Source organism: Mercurialis annua, linkage group LG7 (assembly GCF_937616625.2).
Source record: "Mercurialis annua linkage group LG7, ddMerAnnu1.2, whole genome shotgun sequence".
In the NCBI taxonomy this organism is placed as follows: Eukaryota; Viridiplantae; Streptophyta; class Magnoliopsida; order Malpighiales; family Euphorbiaceae; genus Mercurialis; species Mercurialis annua.
In genome coordinates, this window is record NC_065576.1 from 13329781 (window position 1) to 13350965 (window position 21185).

General features: G+C 33.2%; 3 protein-coding genes across 4 annotated transcripts; 1 reads left to right on the forward strand and 2 right to left on the reverse strand.

Moving 5' to 3' along the window:
* The first annotated feature begins 1385 nt into the window (after positions 1 to 1385).
* On the forward strand, positions 1386 to 11493 carry LOC126657648 (uncharacterized). Of its 2 annotated transcripts, XM_050352361.2 has the most exons (8): positions 1386 to 1692; positions 6000 to 6029; positions 6321 to 6419; positions 7655 to 7769; positions 8044 to 8341; positions 8477 to 8531; positions 8983 to 9064; positions 11343 to 11493. In XM_050352361.2, the coding sequence occupies exons 1-7, from the start codon at positions 1546 to 1548 to the stop codon at positions 9049 to 9051; spliced, it is 813 nt and encodes a 270-aa protein (XP_050208318.1). In that variant the 5' UTR covers positions 1386 to 1545; the 3' UTR covers positions 9052 to 9064; positions 11343 to 11493. The 2 variants fall into 2 exon arrangements, with proteins under 2 accessions (XP_050208318.1, XP_050208317.1); XM_050352360.2 differs by lacking the exon at positions 11343 to 11493 and having other exon boundaries at positions 8983 to 9165.
* A 681-nt stretch (positions 11494 to 12174) lies between these two features.
* On the reverse strand, positions 12175 to 13195 carry LOC126656087 (uncharacterized). The gene has a single exon (XM_050350561.2). The coding sequence runs from the start codon at positions 13062 to 13064 to the stop codon at positions 12501 to 12503; it is 564 nt and encodes a 187-aa protein (XP_050206518.1). The 5' UTR covers positions 13065 to 13195; the 3' UTR covers positions 12175 to 12500.
* A 5074-nt stretch (positions 13196 to 18269) lies between these two features.
* LOC126657480 (trihelix transcription factor DF1-like) lies at positions 18270 to 21185 on the reverse strand. The gene is made up of 2 exons (XM_050352173.2): positions 20732 to 21185; positions 18270 to 19856 (listed from the first exon to the last, which is right to left on the reverse strand). Exons 1-2 carry the CDS (start codon positions 20956 to 20958, stop codon positions 18563 to 18565), a joined length of 1521 nt encoding a protein of 506 aa, XP_050208130.1. The 5' UTR covers positions 20959 to 21185; the 3' UTR covers positions 18270 to 18562.

The following is a 21185-nucleotide window of genomic DNA, read 5'->3' on the forward strand; positions in this document are numbered from 1 at the left end:
AGATTAAATTATTGCACCCTTAATTTTTTTATACCAGAATATTTCTTCTTTTATATGCATTTGCTAATTCCTTTTCAGTTTTTACAGCAGCTTCACGATTGTAATCCCTTACCTCTAATTGCAAGTCAACAAGGCCTCTCTCTGAGCAAATTAATTTTCCAACGAGATTAGTAAAATCACTTCGATTCCACAAACTAAGGAATGCGTACAATTATTTAACTTCTTAAAAATTCGATATATCCAGAACCTTATTACATAGGTCTCTGCCATTTCCATTTAATTCGATCCATAATGTTAGTTTTATTTTCATATGTGCATTCAAATTAAATATTTCTAGGCTAATCTCATTAAACACCCTCCACCATTAACCTCCAATTCGTTTGCACCCTCATCTTGCACAATCTTCAATTTTGTTAAAACTTCCACCTTTCGTCTTTCAATTGCACCCTTAAAATACTAAAGTGACCTCTTTTCACAAGAAAAATTTCAAATCAATACTTTATATTTCAATAAATATTCTAAATAGTATGCAATGTTAAAATTTAAACCAAAACAACATCTTCCCTAAAATTTTAAAAGTTAAATTTCACGTTAAATATAAATCAATTAAAATATGTTTTTAAATATAAAATTAATTTTAAATTTGAATCGAATTATATCACACCGCCTTTACTCCGCAAAATTAATTTAATTAAATTTTATATTATTTTTAATTTAAATTTAATTAAAAAAAATCAATATCCTCAAATTTTAAACCGAACCAAAATATATTTTAATTATTTTTTAAAAAGACCACCACCACAGATCGACCGCCGAATTTTTTTTCCGATGGTCTTCTCCTGAGCTGTTCTTTCTTGAAGAACAACCCTCTGTTCTTGAAAATGAAGAACAACCCCGTTCTTGAAAAAGAAGAACAGCTGGAGAACATCTCCGGCTGTTCATCATTTTGAAGAACAGCTCCGGCTGTTGTTCTTTGAAGAACAGCCATGGCTGTTCCTTAAAATAGCAGGCATGGCTGTTCTTTCCTTATTTTTTAAAAATATTAAATTTTTATTAAAAGGTTTTAATTTTTTTGTTAAAAAATCATTGGATTGAATAAAAAGGTGAAAATTTGGGTAAAATTGAAGATTTTGCAAGGTTAGAGTGCAAATGAATCGGAGCTAAAAGGTGGGGGTGTTTCAGAGCCATATATTTATTAGCTACCGGAGCGTGCAATCACACAACTGAACTGAAAGACATCAATTTAAGAATCCTCTTGGTGAAAAAAAATAAAAGTTTGGGGACTGGTGAAGGCGAAACTGAAGATAAGGGACCATATAACTCGTATAGTACAGGAACCCAAAATAGATTTAGCCACGAATTTTTTCTTTTTAGCATCGCAGTTCGCAAACCATATTGGCGGACAAAGAGCGAACTTAGGAAACTGGAACTCAGAGTCATCTCTCTACCTCTTTAGTGACCAACATTTTGTCTGTTTAATCACATATCAATAAAACATCCATACAAACTGTTGCATTCACAGAGCTATTTTAGTTAATTTTGATTATGCAATTAGGCAGATGGAGAAACATTTCTATAATAAAAAGCAATCTCATTCCACCTTTCTCACAATCAACCACCAAAACCCAGTTCGCTTCAATTCATTCCACACCTACAACAGCCGAGAAAAGGAAGAACAAAGGGCATAATAATGTCAGTTTTTTCATCATTTTTACTCCTTTTTATTATGGTTTTAGTCTCATATTCAGTAAAGTTCGAAACTTTAACCCGTTTTGTTTGTTAATTTGCCAATTGCTGTTTGATATTAAAATTTCAAGGCTATGATGTTGTTTTATTTATAGGAAAAAAAATTCTATTTTACTTCATTCATAAAGATTTACAATTTGAACACCATTGATGATGAGCTAAAATAATGTTAGTCGCGAATTTGTGTGATTCTTACTATATATGTTTGTAGAATATGTGGTATCGGATACCCCTTTTGCGTTGATTGAGTAAAAGTAGCATTTTTATTGCTATTGCATTGTAGCTTATTAGAAAATCTTTGTGATTTTTCTAATTCTATTTCATAAATTATATTATGTAAATGTTGTTATACTTATCCTCTAGATCGTTATCTTTTGCTTTTACTTGGCCATTCAAATGAAGAGAAGGGCATTTTACACTCCCTCTAGGCAACCAACATTCTAAATAACCTAGGTTAATATTATTTTCTTACCGATGTAATTCGTGCTGCATACATATACTTCTTTATAATAGTACCACACATCGTTGGATGGATAGAAGCATATGAAGGTTGTACAACTTTTTTGTACTTTGACAAGTTTTTCAAGTCTGACTTATAACTTGGAAAAATTTCATTCATTCTTTTTAGAGTTAGTTTCTCCTACCATCGGATTGACATAGCATAAAGATGGAACGTTTTAGTAATATTGAGGGCAAATGTAGGTTCCATTGTGATCATAGATGAAATGATACTAAAATCTTTTTTTTTTTTTTGGTCAATCACCAAAGAAGCAATTATATTATTGCAAAGTAGAGATACACCCAACAACAGCCCTAAGGCAATCTCAAGCCCTACAACAGACCAGGGCTAATAATACTGAAACAAATAAAACACTGCTAATCTAGACAAAGCAGAAAACAAAAACAAGAAGCCTCAATTGCTCATCTGCAACTTCCTATTATCCCAACACCTTATCGCAGCATCTGCTTTAACTTTCTGGAAAATATGGCCACTGGATTCCACCTTCTGATTGAAGATTAAGTTGTTTCTGGCCCTCCAAATATGATACACTGCAGCAGCAAAAACCAGCTTCCTAAGCCTGGCTTTTTTGTTCCTGCCATAAGTTCTTCTGCAGAACATACTCACCTCTCTTCTCCAATTCAAAATGTTTCTATTCATGCCCAAATAGCAGAGGGCTTTGTTCCAAACTTCTCTAGAGAACAAGCAATCAAAAAACAGATGATCAACATTTTCTGTTTCTGCATTGCAAAAGCAGCAGATCTCTGAATCAACTACTTTCCATTTAGCCAATTTATCTCTGGTTTGAAGTCTATTTGACAGGGCAAGCCATAAAATAAAAGCATGCCTAGGAATGTTTCCAGAAAACCAGACAAGACTATACCAGGGAACCTTTTCCTTAACTGGAGTCATCTTCTTCCACATACTATTTATAGAAAAATTGCCATTTGAGGTGGCATTCCACCTTACAGAGTCCTTCACCCCATTTCTCACTGAGTGGTTCATAACTATATAATCCCAGGCAGCCATAGTGTTATCATCTAAAGGGTCAGGAAGGTGCCAACCATTCCTTCTCCAAACCTCACTGACTTTAGAAGCTTTTGGAATATCAGAGTCTTCGATCACAACATTAGGAAATCTGTCTTTTAAAGACATACCATTAGCCCATGGATCATACCAAAATGAAAAAGTTTTCCCATCTCCAAGATTATATTCTAAGTAAGGTGCTATGACCTGTCTGACTTTTAGCAGATTCCTCCAACACCAGGATCCATCATAGGTTTTGACAATCCCCCAGAAACTTAACTTCCTAAGTTTATTGTCATTCACCCAACTGGCCCAAATAGAGGGTTTTAGAGAGACAAGGCTCCAAACATGCTTACAAACTGCAGCAACATTCCAATTATAAACTGACTTGACATTCAGACCACCATACTGCTTCTTGTCACAGACTCTATCCCAACACATGAGCCCTCCTTTTTTCTGAATATCTGAGCCATGCCACAGAAAATTCCTACAGATACTTTCAACTCCTTTGATGACAGACTTAGGTAAGATGAAGATTGAGCACCAATAAATGTGCATACTTAAGAGGACAGAATTCACAAGCTGAAGTCTTCCAGCATAAGACGGGCATTTAGAAGTCCAATGAGATACTTTAGAGGTCAACCTGTGGATTAAGGACACACACATATCCTTAGAGAGCCTAGTTGAAATAAGAGGGACACCCAAGTAAGTGATAGGTAATTCTCCTTCCTGGAAACCAAGGATCTCTAGAGTTTCAGCTTTTTCAGAATCTGTTGAGCCATTAAAAAAGACAGAACTCTTTTGATGGTTAGGGACAAGACCAGAGCAACTAGCAAAATCCTTCAAACCCCTGTCTATGATGCTAACTGACTCTTTATCCCCCTTACAGAAAAGGAAAAGGTCATCAGCAAAGGACAACTGACAAAGCTTCAAATTACCACATCCTTTATGAAACTTAAACCCTGATCCATCCTTAGTATTTTTAATCATACTCCTAGTAAAATATTCCATACACAGGACAAATAACAATGGAGACATTGGATCTCCTTGTCTGAGCCCTTTCCCACCAGCAAAGTAGCCATTACTTTCACCATTGATCATCACTGAATACATAGGAGTTCTGACACAGCACATAACAGTATCAATAAAGCTTCTGGGGAAATAGAAACCTAACAGCACCTCCTCAATGAAATCCCAATCCAGAGAGTCATATGCCTTCTTAAAATCAACTTTAATTGCACAAGATTTATCTACACCTCTATGATAGTTTCTGACAATTTCATGAGCTAGCATGACATTATCAGCAATATTTCTATTAGGGACAAATGCAGATTGGCAATTATTGACAATTCCATCAATTACAAAATCATTCAAACACATATATTTACATATATATTGGTAGTTACTTTTGTTAATATCGTTTCTCCATATTGACCGAATCATCAAATTTATGATTGGAAATTAGTGCACTAAAGTACTGTATTATTAGTTTTAGTTCACTTTCTTTCATTTTATGTTATTCGTACCATGATCAACCTCTGTATGTGATAACATTTATTGTATGGGCGTTTTGTTTCTCTGCATTCTTATGGAACTGGAGGCTACTGTTAGCTTCTCTAGATGCAAGACCTAAGTAGGAGACTTTGGGTATTAATTACAAACCATAAGTAGAGAAAGTTTACGATCATATGAATGTGGATTTTGTTACTACATTTTGGGTAAAATGGGTTCTGGAGTTGGGTAGAGGAGCTGGTGAATATCTTCTTTGATTTGCCAGATTTTGTTTATAGGTCCACCGACAGCCTTCCCCTGGTTATAAGAAAACAAGGAGATGTCTTTCATCTTTTTAGTGCATTCTGGCTGCTCAAGTTATTGGGTTGATAATATACAGAGGGATTGTGTAGGTTCTCATTGGCAGTTTCTGTCGTGAAAAAGCTATTAGTAATGTTTTTTCATACGCCAATAAAAAATGATCTTGAAATATAATACAAATAATATTGAAACTTGATATCCTGACAGATAATTATAGAAAAGTTAGAAAATTCAGAAGTACCCATGATTCTGTAAAATGAAAAGAGTGCACACTCAGAATTTCCTCATGGCGCTAGAAATGGAAAAGAATTTATAATGTACTTGCTGTCTGGGTGCAAGGGCCGTTGACTGTTATGTGTTATTTGCATTTTGGTGGCTAGTCTCTAGCCATTAGTACTACTCTTGGTTCCATTTCTGAGATTTATGCCTTCTGTAAATGTAGAATTTACTGGCCATTTGATATAACGGTTTACTAGAGTGGCATAACCTTCATCTGTTTCCATTTCATATTCTGTGGTGTCTTTTAGAGATTGCAACTGTCTTTCTTTAGTATTTGCAGAATTTTATTATTTTGTTTCTCTTGGATTTACCTCTTTGTTTATTTCACTTCATATGCTTTTCCCCCTTTCGTTACCAGTATTACATTGGTTAAGCTGTAAAAAAATGGCTCGTCTATAATATTCCAATTTCGTAGCTCTAATTTCCTGCTACATCGGTGAAATAACTCTAGTTAACCTTTTTTCTGTACAGAGTTCTTGTACTTGGTTCAGCTTTGAAATCTTAGACAGTTTTGGTTGTTCAGCATAGTTAATATTATTGTTATTGTTACTGTTTTTGCTTTATATTTTTGTTTGATTGGCAAGCATCTATTTCCTTTTTCATTGGAAAGATTGACAATAGATCATCATTTTTGCAGCATACAAATGGATTTCAACAGCCAGCGAAGGTATTAGCTTTTCTTCTTTTCCATGAACTTTTGGGATTGAAATCATTTTGTAATTTGGTATTTGGGAATTTGAGATGTAAAATAAACTTGCTTTTCGCACTAATCAATTGGGAGCCCTGCCAGCTTAACTAGTATAAAATATCAATATTAACCTGTGCCCTTTTCTTTTTAACCTTAGTATCTCTTGAATCCTTTTGATGGATGGTTTAAGGAGTTCCCTCAGTTCTTCAGTAGTCCACTTTTGTTTGCTGTTTTTAAATAAATATTACTGACGCTAAAATTTTATTTCAGAATTATGCAAGATATGCAATACGTGAAAGACGTGCTGATACAAAGAGAGCTTTGAGAGACCTACTCTTCCGAAGTGGAGCCACCAGAGCTTCACTCCAGGTGAATTTTACTGCAGGCTTTTGAAATGAAGTTTTTCGATGCTTTTTACTTGATGCAATACTCGACTGTTAAAAGGTTTTTTGTTGTGCTGTTATATTATTTCATTTATATGTGGGTTATGGAAAAAATTCAACTCGATCATTTTTGTTCATGGTTTGCTTCTATGGTCAATGTATTCCAGTAATATATCCTACAGGTTTAGAAAACTATTTTTCTGGTTTTACATCTAACTTAAGTTTGCTGAATAGTTATTGTTAGATTCCATCATAAAAAGTGGAGAGGCCCAACTGATATGTAAACACACATACACTCGTATACACAATCAATATGAGATAATCCCACTTTCGACACTCCCCCTCATGCGTAGCGTGACCGGGACTAGCAACCATTCTCCCGTCACACATCTTGTGGGCTAGGCCAAATTCAAACAATCCAAATTTCAAATTGTGTGAATGGACAAGGCTCTGATACCATGTTAGATACCATATTAAAACCAATTGGTGTTAAGTGGAGAGGTCCAACCGATATATAAACACATATCCATTCACACGCACAATCAATGTGGGATAATTCCACTTTCAACAATTATAAATGACTGACCTATAGTATTGGTATGCAATCATATGATGCAACCATAAAGAATTAGTTCAATAATGATGTAAACATTGCTTATTTGACAGGAGGCAATATTCTTTGAATATTCTGCAGTGCATTATATGTTCAGCTGTTTGCTATATTATTCCATGATTAAATAATATACTATCAAATGTAACTGGCAGCATAGAAGTATATTCATTATTTAGGAATAACCATACTTTCCTGCAACATGATAAATTTCGGTTCAATAGATTTGGGCTGTTTCAAGCTGTTTACCAACTATTTTCTTGACTTGGAGTCTAGACTGCAACTTGTGATTTCTTATAAATGCTGTTAAAATTAGCTATGAGGTATTTGAATGGAACCAACCCATTGTTTCAAGTTGGTGATTTTAAATGGATCCAGCATTTACAATTTAATGGATTTGTTAAATCAGCTATAAAATTGCTTAGACACTCTGATGCGTCGAATATGTCCATTGGTTCGATGCATTATCGTGCTTTTTCCATTATGCTTCTTTTCGAAATTTTATGTGCCTCGTTTAATTTATGTTGACTTTATGCTCCACTGTCTGGTCAAAAGTTATGGTTTACCCGAGTTGCGATACATTACATGCCTTGCTTTACACTTGTATGCAGGATGACGACAGACTATGGGCATCTATCCCGGAGCAACCACATACTGCCAACAAGAAAAGGCAACAAAAGCATTCTGCTCAAAACATTGGGAAATTTAACCACAAGAAAAGCAGATGTGAGATTTTATCTCTTGCTTTTACTTTTGTGTTTATTTTATTATCGTCAAGAGGACATGATTGCACTTTAGATTTTTCATCCACATTAGCAAACACCTTTTGTGATTCGCAAGATGGCTCTAAAATATCTACGGTCTATATTTTTGAAGACAATGAGAGTTGAAACCAGGATAATAGATTATCGTTTTTCCTTTAAGCACACAAATTTGTATTTGCTTATCTTCACGTGTATTTGTTTAATTTGACCGAGTCTCTTGTTTATGACATGTTCAGCCAAGTCTAGAAAAGAGAGTTTTTCTGAGGATGATGACCCAGAGACAATGTTTCAAGCAACATTTGGGAACAGATGGTATACTTGGTCTTTCAATGCTTCTTCTTTCCAAAGGTCAACATTTGGATTCGAGTGGAGAGAAGAGCATTCAAACCAGACACATCATCGCAATAAAAAGTGGAATTCTAGAAGTGACACCGAGTCTGACGACGAGCCTTGTTCTATAGGATCGTGTCATGACAGAAGGATCCTTGGTTTGCCTGCAAATGGTCCTTTAAAGATTGAAGATGTTAAAAACGCGTAAAATCTTCATTTATAGTTTTCATTTTCCTTCAAAATATAAGGGTGCATTTTGATTTTGTGATTCTAAGAAACTTAAGTTCTATGAACTTACTGTTGTTCTAGCAGTCTGAAAATTTTGAACAAATTTTGCAGTTTTCGCATGTCAGCATTAAAATGGCATCCTGATAGGCATCAAGGACCTTCTCAGGTTAGTTGATTAATGGCTGGTCTTCACCCATTGTATTCTGTATTTTCATTTAGACCTGTCTTTTTATGATTAAATGATTAACCTAGGTAGCACGGACACGGGCACGGGGAAAGGAGACACTCGGACACGGTGAAACGGTGTTATTTTAAGGTTTTCTATGTAAAAAATAAAGTTTCGTGTCCGTAACGGGACACATAGATTGAATGAAGTGTCCGTGCTACCTTGTAGTTATCCATGTACTTCTTACTGAGGACTATCATGCTGGTTTTATCTCAATTAACCCTTATTTAACCATTTTAAAACAGTTGGTTATGATGTTGATCAGTTATGCAGTTTGACAAATCCCCCCCACCCTTTATTTGTGTATGTGTGTCAATACGAAGGACGAGAAAAAGGGGACCGACTTTTCTGATTTCCTTCAAATTTTTGACCCATTTATGTATTTATGCAGGCAATGGCTGGAGAAAAATTCAAACTTTGCGTTGATGCATACAAATCATTGTGCGATGCGCTTTCCTGATTTGGAACAGTAGGTATTATACTGTGTTAAAGCAGATTTCGATTTCAATTTCTTCGTCATTGGGCATCACAATAATATAAAAGAGGTTTACTAGTTCCATTTTTAATAGCTGCATATTCTGCACAACTAATTCACTGCCGCCATAGTGAGGAAATATAAATTGCTGCATAAGTGCCAATCTAACTGCATTAATCTAGGAGACCGTGACTTAAGATTTTCCAACTCTCGTATGATCTGCTTCATTCGAAAAGGTCACAAAAAGTTTAGCTTTGAGAATTCACCGGCTTCAATCTGATAGGTATAGTTATGCATTCTAAAAATTGTTGGATTTGTGTTTTATGGTAAAGGATATTATTTTTTAAAAGTATTACTGTATTGTTTGTGATTCTTTATATTTTTCACATATGAAAAATAAGTGGACTTGGGTTGATGGTGTTTTATCCACTTGGGATGAACGGGTCGGTTTTGGATTTAGGTCTATTATGATTCAACATGGATTCATATAAACTATTGATCATGGTGGTAGGGGTATAATCGAGTCAAAATACGGCTAAATTCGAGCTCAATAGAATAATTGAGAATCGAGAACACTCGATTCAATTATTTATAAATATGAGTATTATTATTGTAAATATATAGTTATAAAGATAATAGAAGTTAATTATTTAAAACTCAATTAGGTTCGTGAGCCAGTTGAGTCATATATTTTGGTGCTCAAACTCGAGTTTGATTCTATTATTATCGAGTCGATTTTAAACATTTTTCGAAGCAATACCGAGTAATTAGCGAGTTGATTCGACTCGGTTAAACCTGTAATGATGGCATTATAATTTATACAATGTTGATTATGTTGGAGATTGTATTAGAAAAACATCCATTCTATTGAAAAATGTTGGTCCCATCCTCAATAGAAGAATGTGGTGGTTGTGAATTTACATGTTTATTATGTCATTGTGCACTTAACACATAGGTATTATGGTATGCTTATAAATGTTGGCATGTGGAACCCCTGTAACATTGTGCTGCTGTTGTACAAAGAATTAATTTTCTTGCTTCTTTTGGCTTCTAATATGGTAAAAACTAGTATAAGGACCGGAATAGTGAAGTCTATTAATTACCCATTGTTACCTGGAAGATTATGAATTCAATTCCCCTTCGGGTCAAATCCATCTAGAGGTCCCTGTATTTTATACTCTCTTTTTCCGGAGGTCTTTATGTTTTATTTTTATATTATCTGGTCCCTCCACTTACCTATTTTTTATTTTTCAGGTTCTTTTTAAGTTTTTTCAGTCCTTTTGTGTGACTGGAGGAAAAAAAATTGTAAGTAGAGAAACTGGAAAAAAACTCAAAAAGGACCTGAAAAGCGAAAATAGATAAGTAGAGTGACCAAATAATACAAAAATGAAGTATAAGGATTTATGAAAAAAAAGCATAAAGTACAGGAACCTCTAGATGGGTTAAATGTTTGGATTTGACAAGTTATTCACTCCATCTGTGCCGTACCGTAAAAATAAATTAAAGTATAAGCTTCTATTAGGATTAAAAAGTTACTTAGTTAATTTTATTTAGTTTGTGATAACATTTATAAATTGTTTTTTTACTATTTGTAAAGTAAACCACTATAGATTAATGATTTGTAAAATCAAGATGCTTATTTAATATTGACATGATAAAATTTAAGGGTATTGTGATATTATTGTTGTTTTTTTTTTTGCTATTACTCTTTAAACATCTTTTGGCATTTGATAAAAAAAAGGAGTTAATTTATTATTACTCCCGCGAGTATAACCGAGTTATTGTTTCCACCATGAATCTTAAAATATAACTATTTTTTCTCACATTTTGATTTTCTTTAACTAACACCCTTTTATATAATCAGATTTCAGTTATATAATATTGATTTATCAAATTTGAGAAATGAGAGTATTAGTAATTATCCTTAAAAAGATGAATGTTATATTTATACAAAATAGATCATAGACGTCAATTATGCTAGTAAAGACATCATCTTCATTCAAATTTTATAAATAAGATATGTTTGAATTGGTATTTTAATATCGTGTCCAAATTAATAAATTTATAAATTTTAGAGAAAATTTATAAAAATTGGAGGTTAAAAAAATTTAATCAATTGAGCAAGTATTATTAAGTTGTATAGTTTAAAATGGTGATATCAACCAATGGGGGTTTGGTCCAAGTGGTAAATGGTTTGGTATCGTTTAAGAAAGATCTAGGGTTTGAGTCTTTTGAATACAGAAAATCCTCACGAGTAAATTCACTCACTATGTCAGGTGCGTGACGCGGATTGGATCTGATTAGTCAGGGCGAAATTCTGGAAACCGGATGGATTTACCATACAAAAAAAAATGGTGAAATGGTATTATAAAAGCATCATACAAGTTTCAATGTGCGAAGTTTACACAATAAACTCCAAAAGAATGCCGTTATTTAATATTAAATTATTAATTGTATCGTCCCTATAAAAGCTCTGCTCCAATTTTCAGAATGAGTAATTATAAGATACAGTTGTTTGGTCTCGCGTCCATTCAACGGATCCTTTTTATTCAAACTTTAAATATTTAATTCTTGTCCCCTTCTACAACACAAACTGCCATCATCAGACTGCTTAAAAGCTAGATTTTCAGTTTATTTTCATACACCTAAAGCAGTCAAAAAGAAAATTGCACAAAAAGTATTCAAAATTTTAGAGCGAAGAGTCAATTTAATCCTTAAACTCGGAGACTTAATATTAAGTAACTCAGTTTTAACTATTTTGACCAATTAAGGATAACACTCTCAAATTTTAAATCAATTAAAAAAATTGAGTTATTTTGATCTCTAAATTTGTCCATATTATCTGCAACCGATCTATAAATAAATAGTCTTACTCGTGATTGATTAAAATAGATGAAAGTGAGTAATTAAATAATTGAAGGACCATGTTGATCCTTTGCTCAATTTTCATTCATTCAAAGCATATCGAACAGAAAAAGAGAAGAAAATCATCTGTATCTGATCAACTTAATTCCAAATCGAAATCCTAACAAATAATAATAAAAATGTAATCTTAGGAGTTTGAAATCCAACAAATTTCCAAAGAAATTTCTCAGTTAGACATTTCAGTATTTATAATTTACCATTTTCCTTTCTTATTTCAATCATTTCCCATTTCTCCCAAATTGGTACACAAAATATTCAAGACTGGAAATAAACCTAAATCAAGATTTCTTTATCAACTTAAACCTATCCCGACCCTTGGCCACATTACAACCCGTAAAAGTCCGTATGATAATTGTCGATCACCGAGCTAAGTAGTGGAGTAGCATAATTGATGTCTATGATCTATTTTATATTAGGATTTATTTATACAAAATAGATCACAATCCTAATGCTAAAAAAAACCAAGAACCCAATTTAAAAAAATTAAAACAGAACCTAAACAAATTAACCTAATAGCAAAGAATAACAACAGAAGAAGAAACCATGAAGCCATAAATAAAGATCAAGAAACCAAAATGCAAAGCCCAGTTCCTCTTAAACTTACCAAAATAACTCTCTGGCGGTTCTTGATAATGAATCTCCAGCTCCCCCTCATCCTCACCACCGCCATACTCGCCGCTCACCAGCCTCATCTTCAACTCCCTCAGCTTCTCCGTAGCTAAACCGAGCGTAAGCTTATGACACCGTCTCTGATACTTAAAACCATTGATGCACCGGAGCGTCTGAGCCACGGATACGTAGAAGATGAGGTGGGCTAGAGATAGGAGAACAATGGGGGCCCAGCAATGGCGGCATTGGAGGCGATTGGGCTGCGTTTCCGCCATGAAGACGAGCGCGAGGAAGATGAAGAAGAGGAGGAATAGCTTGTGGAGGTCCTTTTTTTGGAGGTCGATGGCTCTTTTTTTCTCGAGGGTTTTCTCGAAGTGGAGTTGGATGATTGTGTTTAGGGCTTGGAGAACTGTTTCTCTTGGAATTTGTTGTGGATGCTGATGATTTGAATCGTAGTCTGCCATTGTTGTGGGGATGCAGAAGCTGAAGTAAGTAAGTGAAAGTGAGTGATGTAAAAACTAAAATGAAATGGTTAACTATTTTATGTGGCTCAGATCTCCAGGGGTTGCTGTTTGTTTTCATCAGCATCAACGGCTACAGTGCTGGTGAGTGAACAAATAAATTGTACTATTTCTTTTTTTTTTCATATATATACTTAATTATTTAGAAAATCCTCACCTTGAACGTTTTATTCGTTTATACACTGACCTTAAAAAACAGCCATTTAAACCCATTTTGTGTTTTTATGTTTCATACCAACTAGTACTAAAATTGTCTCTTTTCACTTAAAAAAAAATTAAAATAATCTTTCAATTTATAATTATACACTAATTAGACGTATGATATAATCCTTCATTTAATTGTTTTTAATATTTTCATTTTTAATTTATTAAATTGTCAATTATATTCTTGTGTTGGGTAGAGATGAAACCTAAAAACCCAAAATTTGATACAAATGACTTTTTGGAAAAATGAGGAGCTCCACTCCTTATTTTGGAGGAACAGATCTGACGCGCAGTTTTGGACGGACGGTGGCGGCGATGGAAGTGGAAAGTCGAAGGGAAGAAAAAGAAAAGGGTCAATTTTTTAGAGCAAATTATTATGACACCCCTCACATTTGACATAATTCACAGTTTAGTTTCTCATGTTTGAAAATTGAACTATATAGCCCCTCACTTTTGCTTTTGTCAACGATTTAGTCCTTCCATCCATTTTGGATGTTAGTCAACGAAGTCAACTAAACTATACGGTCCCCCATTTTTGTTTTCCTCAACGATTTCAACCCTCACTTTTGTTTTTGTCAACGATTTCGTCCCTCAGATTTGATAATTAATTAACCCATAAATCCTTTAACTTCATTGACTAACACTAAAAATGGATGGATTGACTAAAATATTGACGGAAGTAAAAGTGAGGGGCAACATAGTTTAGTTTTCAAATAAGAGGGACTAAAGTGTGAATTATGTCAAATATGAGGGGTTTCATAGTAATTTGCTCATTTTTTTAATTAATATTTTAATTTAACATTTTAATTAGTGTTAATTAAGATAACTTAGAATTATTTTTTTAATTAGAAAATTCACTCTCCTTTTTGGTGTTAGAAGGATAAAATTGATCGGTTTTGCTAAGTTGCGGGTTGAAATGATCCGATTTTATTAAGTTGCGGGTTTAATTGTACCAAAAACTTACAAAATGACTCGTTTGATATTTTTGTACCAAGTTAAGGGGCAAATTGATCTGTTGTTCTTGTAGTTCATTAATTTTAAAAGAAAGGATCACTTTCACCTATTCAACTTGGTATAAAAAATTAAAAAAATTATTTTCAAGTAAAATGGATAAAAAAAAACTCAAAAATTGTTTTTTATATCAATTCCACCCCTCTGGCATATACATAAAAGTGAGTTTCTTAATTTTACTTAATTAACCTCAATTAATCATAATTAATTAAAAAAAATTATATTTTAATTAATCTAATCTAAACCTAACATAAGAAACGAATTAATCCTAATATAAACCTAGTTGTCATTTGTTTCTCCGTTCAACCCGCTTCCCTCAACCACTGCTCCACATCAACCACCGATCCCGTTATTTCTCTAAAAGAAAACACCAATTTCTGGATAGAATTGGTCCGCTTTGTTTGTAAATGATTTTTTTGATTTTTCATGCCAAATTAAGATGTTGAAGTGATCATTGGTTCAATTTTAAAAAGAAAAAAGGAATAAAAGATAAATTTTTCTATAAAATGGCACTAAAATCATAAAAACGTACTTATAAAATAGGACTATAGAAATGAAATATGTCCTTTTATAACGGAACAGAGGAAACAATAAATATTGAAATGATAGAAATAACATTTATCAATTTCTATATAAAAATAGCATTTTTTTAATACTTTAAATTTATTGTTTTTCTTATCTTTCTTTTTAATCAGAGATAGACCTATTTTAAGTTAGTTGTTAGCGGAGATTAACGAGAGTTAGCATGCATTTTTTAAAGTTAAATCAGGCAAAACACGGCCAGTCTACTCTTTTGAAATTATAATTATTGATTTCCAATGATTTTTGAATTGATATTTAGTCTTGTATTTTAACAGAGACATAAAAAAAGGTTAATTTCATAAAATATCATGATCCTTATGTAAAATTTTATTTTAATCACGACCTTTAAAAATTATATAAATTCATGATCTTTCATTTTTTTCTTTCAAATCTATCATTTTAATGTATTTTTAAGCTAATAATCACCCATGGCCCCTGACTTTAGGGGTACCTTACGACAAACCCCCTGATCTAAAAAAACGATCAGTAAACCCCCTGATCTTTATGGCGGCGCCATCTAAACCCCCTAAACCCCAAATATGACGAAAATACCCCTGGCGCCGTCTTTTTCAGTCAACTGTCATTTAAAAAAAAAATTATGACGACGCCACGTCAGCAAAATACCTTAAAAATTTCAAACACCCAAAATACCCCTAATTTAATTTAGAAAAAGACAAAAATAAAATAAATCAACCCAATCTAAACCATTTGATTAACCGACCCAACCATCACCACCCGACCACCGCCGGAAAATTTTTCAGTGATTTTTTGTGGAATTAACCCTAAAAAAAATAAACAAGGATATACAAAATATAAGACCGAAAAATCAAATGAAAAGAGAAAGCAGAAAATAACGAGATGAATAAAAAATTTCTACTGCCTAGGTAGCATGAATTTGTCTAGGATTTTCATGTGTCAGCTTAAGAGAGGCTGTCATCATGCTTCGTTGCATTCGTCACTACTCAAAAACATAGATCGTGACCGGCTTTAAGGAATTAAAGTGTTTTGCTCCGAAATCTGTAACAAGTCTAAACGGATCATCCAAAACAACATACATAATAATAGTAATCAATGCTCATGAGAAACCGAAACTCCAACAACATACATATCAACAATAGTAAACTATATCAATGTTCGGCATGAGACTCCAAATCATTCATAAGCATAATTCACCTTGTCCAAGTAAGGGTAACATATCACAATACATATCACAATACTTTTGGACATACCCGAATAATAAAACACAATTCTAATATAGCTACTACAGCTAGCAGTACTAACAATAACTAATGCGGTCTAGAGTTCATAAATGTTTGACCCTACATAGAAAAATAATATAACTTATGAAGAGTAGAATTTGGAAGGACACAACATCCACAAAAGATAATCTTGAAAGTGGAAAAACAACAGGGTCGGATAATATTGGATGAGTTTATAATTATTTTAAACAATTAATAAGATAAAACTATTTAAAACATTTGAAAATATAGTTTGCCGTTATAAATATTAATTGGAATCCTAGTCCACAATATTCATATTTATATATCAATCATAATATCAAATACAAATGTCGTGCTGGCGAGACGTATCTCCAACCAATCCCCGACTATCATTCAAACCACAATACGTGAATTCCAAGAGACGAATTTACCACCGGAGGATTCGTAAGTCTATTCTTCACATGAGGAATAAACTTTAATAAACGCAACATAATCCTTTATAAATGGATAATTAACGTTACAAACTATTATAACTTTTATTTCTTTATAAAATAAATATTATCGGGTTAGATAAACTCATTGTGATAGTTGCAAAAATGAGGTTAATTGATAAAAGTCACTAATTTTAATGCTGATTTGACATAAAATTGATTTATATGCTCATTGCTTGCAAGTTGAGGAAACAAATTTTTACTATGCATTTTTCAAACAGGCATATAATCATTTGAAATAATTGGGGATCGAGCTCCTAATCCCATTCAATAAGAAAGGGCTTGGCTACTAAACTAAACCTTCAACTGCGAGGAAGCAAGTTGTCATTTAAGTCTTTTTCGAGGGAAAATTACAAAATAAATCCAAAAAAGGGGAAAATTACAGAAATACGTAATTTCAAAAAAAAACTGCATTTAATACCTAAAAAGTTTAAAAAATACAAAATAGATTTTCAGTCTTTATATACTGCATCAGATAATGTATGAGAGATGTATTGATAATGTATCAAACATGTATCAAAATGTATTTTTTATAATAAAAAAAGTACATAATTATATAAAGTTCTTAAACTTTTAGATAAAACTGAATTTTTTTGACTAAATACGTGTTTTTGTTTTTACTAGTTTCGCATTACGTGCTATGCACGTGGCTCGTAACGTGACTTCTAAATGAACATATTAGTAAATTTATTATAATTATATAAATTTTATATTAATTAATATTAAATTAGTTAAGACTTTTTGTAAAAATAAATTTAATATATTCGGTTATTAAATTTTTTCCATACTGAATTTATTCTTCTTTTGATTTTATAATAACCATATTTAAATAATTAACTTAATTTTATTAATAATATCTTTAAAAATAATAAGATAGAAATTTAAATTATAATATATTGACCAAATACAGTATTTTAATTTTGTAGTTTAATCAAACTAAAAGATAGGTATTCCTACTAATTTGGAGACAATTTAGTTATTGTTTACATACTAAAAATTAGATTGGAGATAGTTTAGCTACTTATTTTAATTAGGATTTTAATTACAATAGTGATTAATTAAATAACTAATTAGTTAATGACCATAAAACTTTTATTTAGTAGTAAACTAAAAAGGATTATTCAGTAAATTTGCCTGTCCCCCCCCCCCCCCACCCCATCCGTGCTTTTATATATAGTATAGATAAATAAAGTGATTTTTAGGATACTTTTATAAATATGTACACTTTCCAGTTTCCGATAAGAAACGGAGAAAAATTTAGAAATTATCCATAGGCGTATCATCCCGAATTTAACTGAGAACCCGCCCTAAAAATAGCCCTTGGATCTTATTAAAAAAAATCCATTTATACAGTAGTTCCAAAAAACTATATGGTGGTATTTTCCAATGCTGAACTTCTGCCCAAATAGTAACAATATTTTTGTTTTATGAGCTCAAACAATCACTATATTCCTGCTTAGGCATAGTTGATAAACATGAACATTATTGAAAAAGTGAAGCTTCTTCAGTGCGTAATACCCACAAACACAAGTCAACATACCCATAAACACAAGTCAATCATATTACCCATATGCAGCAAAATTAAGATTTTGTCCATATGAAACTATAACGCCACTCAATACTAATTTAGGAAAGAAAAAAAACCAAAGCACCTCCCAATTTTTCACACGTGTATGTATACTCACAAGAACAACAAAATGTATATCATATGTTACATATCTTATTCTAATTCTGCTACTTTCACTCTATCTGTGATACATAATTTAAACAAATAAAATCATCTTATCTATATACCTAGTTACCATGTTCAATCATACGCTTGCAGGTTGTTCATCAAACTGAATATGTTCACGACTTTGTCGAGAAGTCTCTGCAATAGCTACATCCCCATCTCGGAATAATGCATACCGCATTTAGCTCATTCAAACAATAATTACACCATCTTGTTTAATCTCTCCGTCATTGCAACTGAAGAAGGATCATTCACAACAACTCGATATCCATCTGTATTATTGTTTTGTCGATCAACTTCTTGATTCTGATCGACATTTAAACTTTCCCCATCCTCTGTTGTTACAGATTCCTGTTGCTGACCCATCATATGCATTAGAAGTTCTTCAGGCTTTAATTCATTACCGGATTTAACTGAATTATCAACTTTTCCCGTCTTCTGACTATATAGAGCATCGAGCAGGTGATAATAAGGACAAGTCTTCGAGTCCCCGGGCCTTTTCTTATTGTTCTCTTTTACTCTCTTGAAGTATTTGTTCATATTCTCCCATTTCTCCTTGCACCTCTTCGCATTCCTATTATATCCCATCTTTTTCATTGAGGCTGATATCTCCTCCCATAATGGCCCTTTCGACCCATTGTCTTGATATTGCGTATCAAGGTTAGCCCTTAGCCTAATCAATGCTTCGATTTCTTCTTTAGGCCATCTTGATGAGCCCGCCATATGAGCATAATCGTCCATTATATTATTTTCCCATGCCTTCACTTCTTTCTCTATAGGAGCTTGTGACTTCACTACTTTTTCTATTGTAGCTACTTGGTTTGAAGAAACTATGTTGTTATGGGGCAGTTGCACCAGAGGTAGTTGAATATCAGGGAACTGCACCGGGCTAGCTTGATCCGAGAACTTCTGTAAGAATGAAAGTACAGCGGCATCTTTCGCAGCTGCAATTGATCTTTCTTGAACTAAAAGCTCGCGTTCTCTCTTAATCCTATCCAATTCTTGAATTTTCCATGCTTCTTCTCTTGCCAGCCTATCTTGTTCACATTTATCTATTGCCTCTAGGAGCTTCTTCTGCAAATTCTCTTGCTTTTCAATTACTTGCTTCATCAACCTCCCAAAAAATTCTGTTAATTTCCTTTTCTTCTTTCGTGTTCCGTCGGACTCTTCACCTGAACTAGAGGTGCTCGATGTGGAAGGACTATCAACAAAATTAACACCAGGGCTCTGCATGGAACTTGGCATTACATTTTCAATATAACTTATGGGGTTAACTGCGGCAACACCGATAGAAGAGTGCACTTTATCCGGTGAAGAAGACGAAAGAAACACGGGATGATTATCTAAAGCTTCTAATTGATCAAAAAACCTATAAGATTTTCCATTCCCCTTACCGGATTTCCCTTCTTTCGTTCTTCTATGGTACTTATAAATATTCTCAAACTTCTCTTTACATTTCTTCGCACTCCTATTATAGCCAAACTCGTTTAATTTCCTGAAAGCAAACCACACCATCGTACAATCAATTCAAAATTCAATAAGTCGTGTTAACCAATTATCAACAACTAACATAATAAAATATAGGCCAAAGGTACAAAAAAGCCCTCGTAGTTTTCACAAAAGTACAAATCAGCCCTTTTACTCTTTTAGGGTATAATTAAGCCCTCTTTGTTTTCAAATCGAACAAAAAACCCCTTTCATCCAGCATCATTAGAAACACTCGTTAATGGCTGACATGTCTCTCATAATCATATAGGAAAAAAGTTCAAAAATAATTTTAACGTTTAAAATATTTACCGAAAATTTGAGGGGGTAAGTGACCCAAAAATAAACTAAAAGGGTTTATTTGTTCGATTTTAAAACAATAAGGGTTTAATTATTCAATTTTAAAAACACGAGGGTTTAATTGTGTCCCAAAAAAGTAAAATGGCTGATTTGTACTTTTGAAAAAAAGTCGAGGGTTTTTTTGTACCTTCTGCCTAAAATATAAAAACAAACATAAACATCTACAAAAATCCACTTGCCAGTTAGCTGATTATAGCAAACAAAACAAAAATAGCAGGACTCAACTTGGTGCTTATTCTAAACTGGGTAGTAGCTATATTCTTCAAACAACAATTACTTATCACAATTAATTATCTACAAACAAAAAAAACTGCAATCTAGGTTGCACGGACACGGGAAAACAGACACTTGCACACGGGCACGGGAAATGGACACTTGGACACTACAAAACAGTGTTAGTTTAAAATTTCCTATATTAAAATTGAAGTTCCGTGTCTGAAACATTGATTGAGTGAACTGTCCGTGTTACTGTTCAACAATTTTACTCAATATTAATACATCTAAAATTACAAACAAAAAACAGACCTCGAAACATCCTCCCAAAGCGGAGCTTTAACAGCAGCTTCTCGAAATGCAACATCCATTTCAGACCGTATCTTCAGCAAAGCTAAAGTTTCTTGTCTGGGCCATCTATTACCCAACACACCCTCATCAACTTTAACCATCTCATCACTCTCCTCACTCCGACGGTTGCCGTTGGCGGCTCCAGCGGCAGCACCGCTTGTATTTACCGCTAAGTTTGGTGTTTCCATGGCAAAGGATAAAAAAAGTTACAGCGGAGAGGAAAAATGAAAATTTTAAGGTGAATTTTTACTAGGGTTTGGGTAAAAAATTGGGGCCTTTTATTGGGGGGCAAAAGGGTTTTAGGTTTTAGGTTGTTTCAAAAAAGTTTACTAATAGTAGAAGATATTATTGGGTTAAGTTAAATATAAAGAGGGGTAAGGTGAAATTAGGGTTTTATTTTTAATGGGATAAAGTT

Bases quoted from the DNA above. Each gene is read 5' to 3' on its own strand.
- LOC126657648 (XM_050352361.2), top strand. From the start codon at position 1,546: ATGCAATTAGGCAGATGGAGAAACATTTCTATAATAAAAAGCAATCTC. The intron at 8,342-8,476 runs GTAAAATCTTCA...CAAATTTTGCAG, and splicing joins ATTGAAGATGTTAAAAACGC to TTTTCGCATGTCAGCATTAA. The intron at 8,532-8,982 runs GTTAGTTGATTA...GTATTTATGCAG, and splicing joins GGCATCAAGGACCTTCTCAG to GCAATGGCTGGAGAAAAATT.
- LOC126656087 (XM_050350561.2), bottom strand. From the start codon at position 13,064: ATGGCAGACTACGATTCAAATCATCAGCATCCACAACAAATTCCAAGA.
- LOC126657480 (XM_050352173.2), bottom strand. From the start codon at position 20,958: ATGGAAACACCAAACTTAGCGGTAAATACAAGCGGTGCTGCCGCTGGA. The intron at 19,857-20,731 runs GTCTGTTTTTTG...GTTTGCTTTCAG, and splicing joins CTTTGGGAGGATGTTTCGAG to GAAATTAAACGAGTTTGGCT.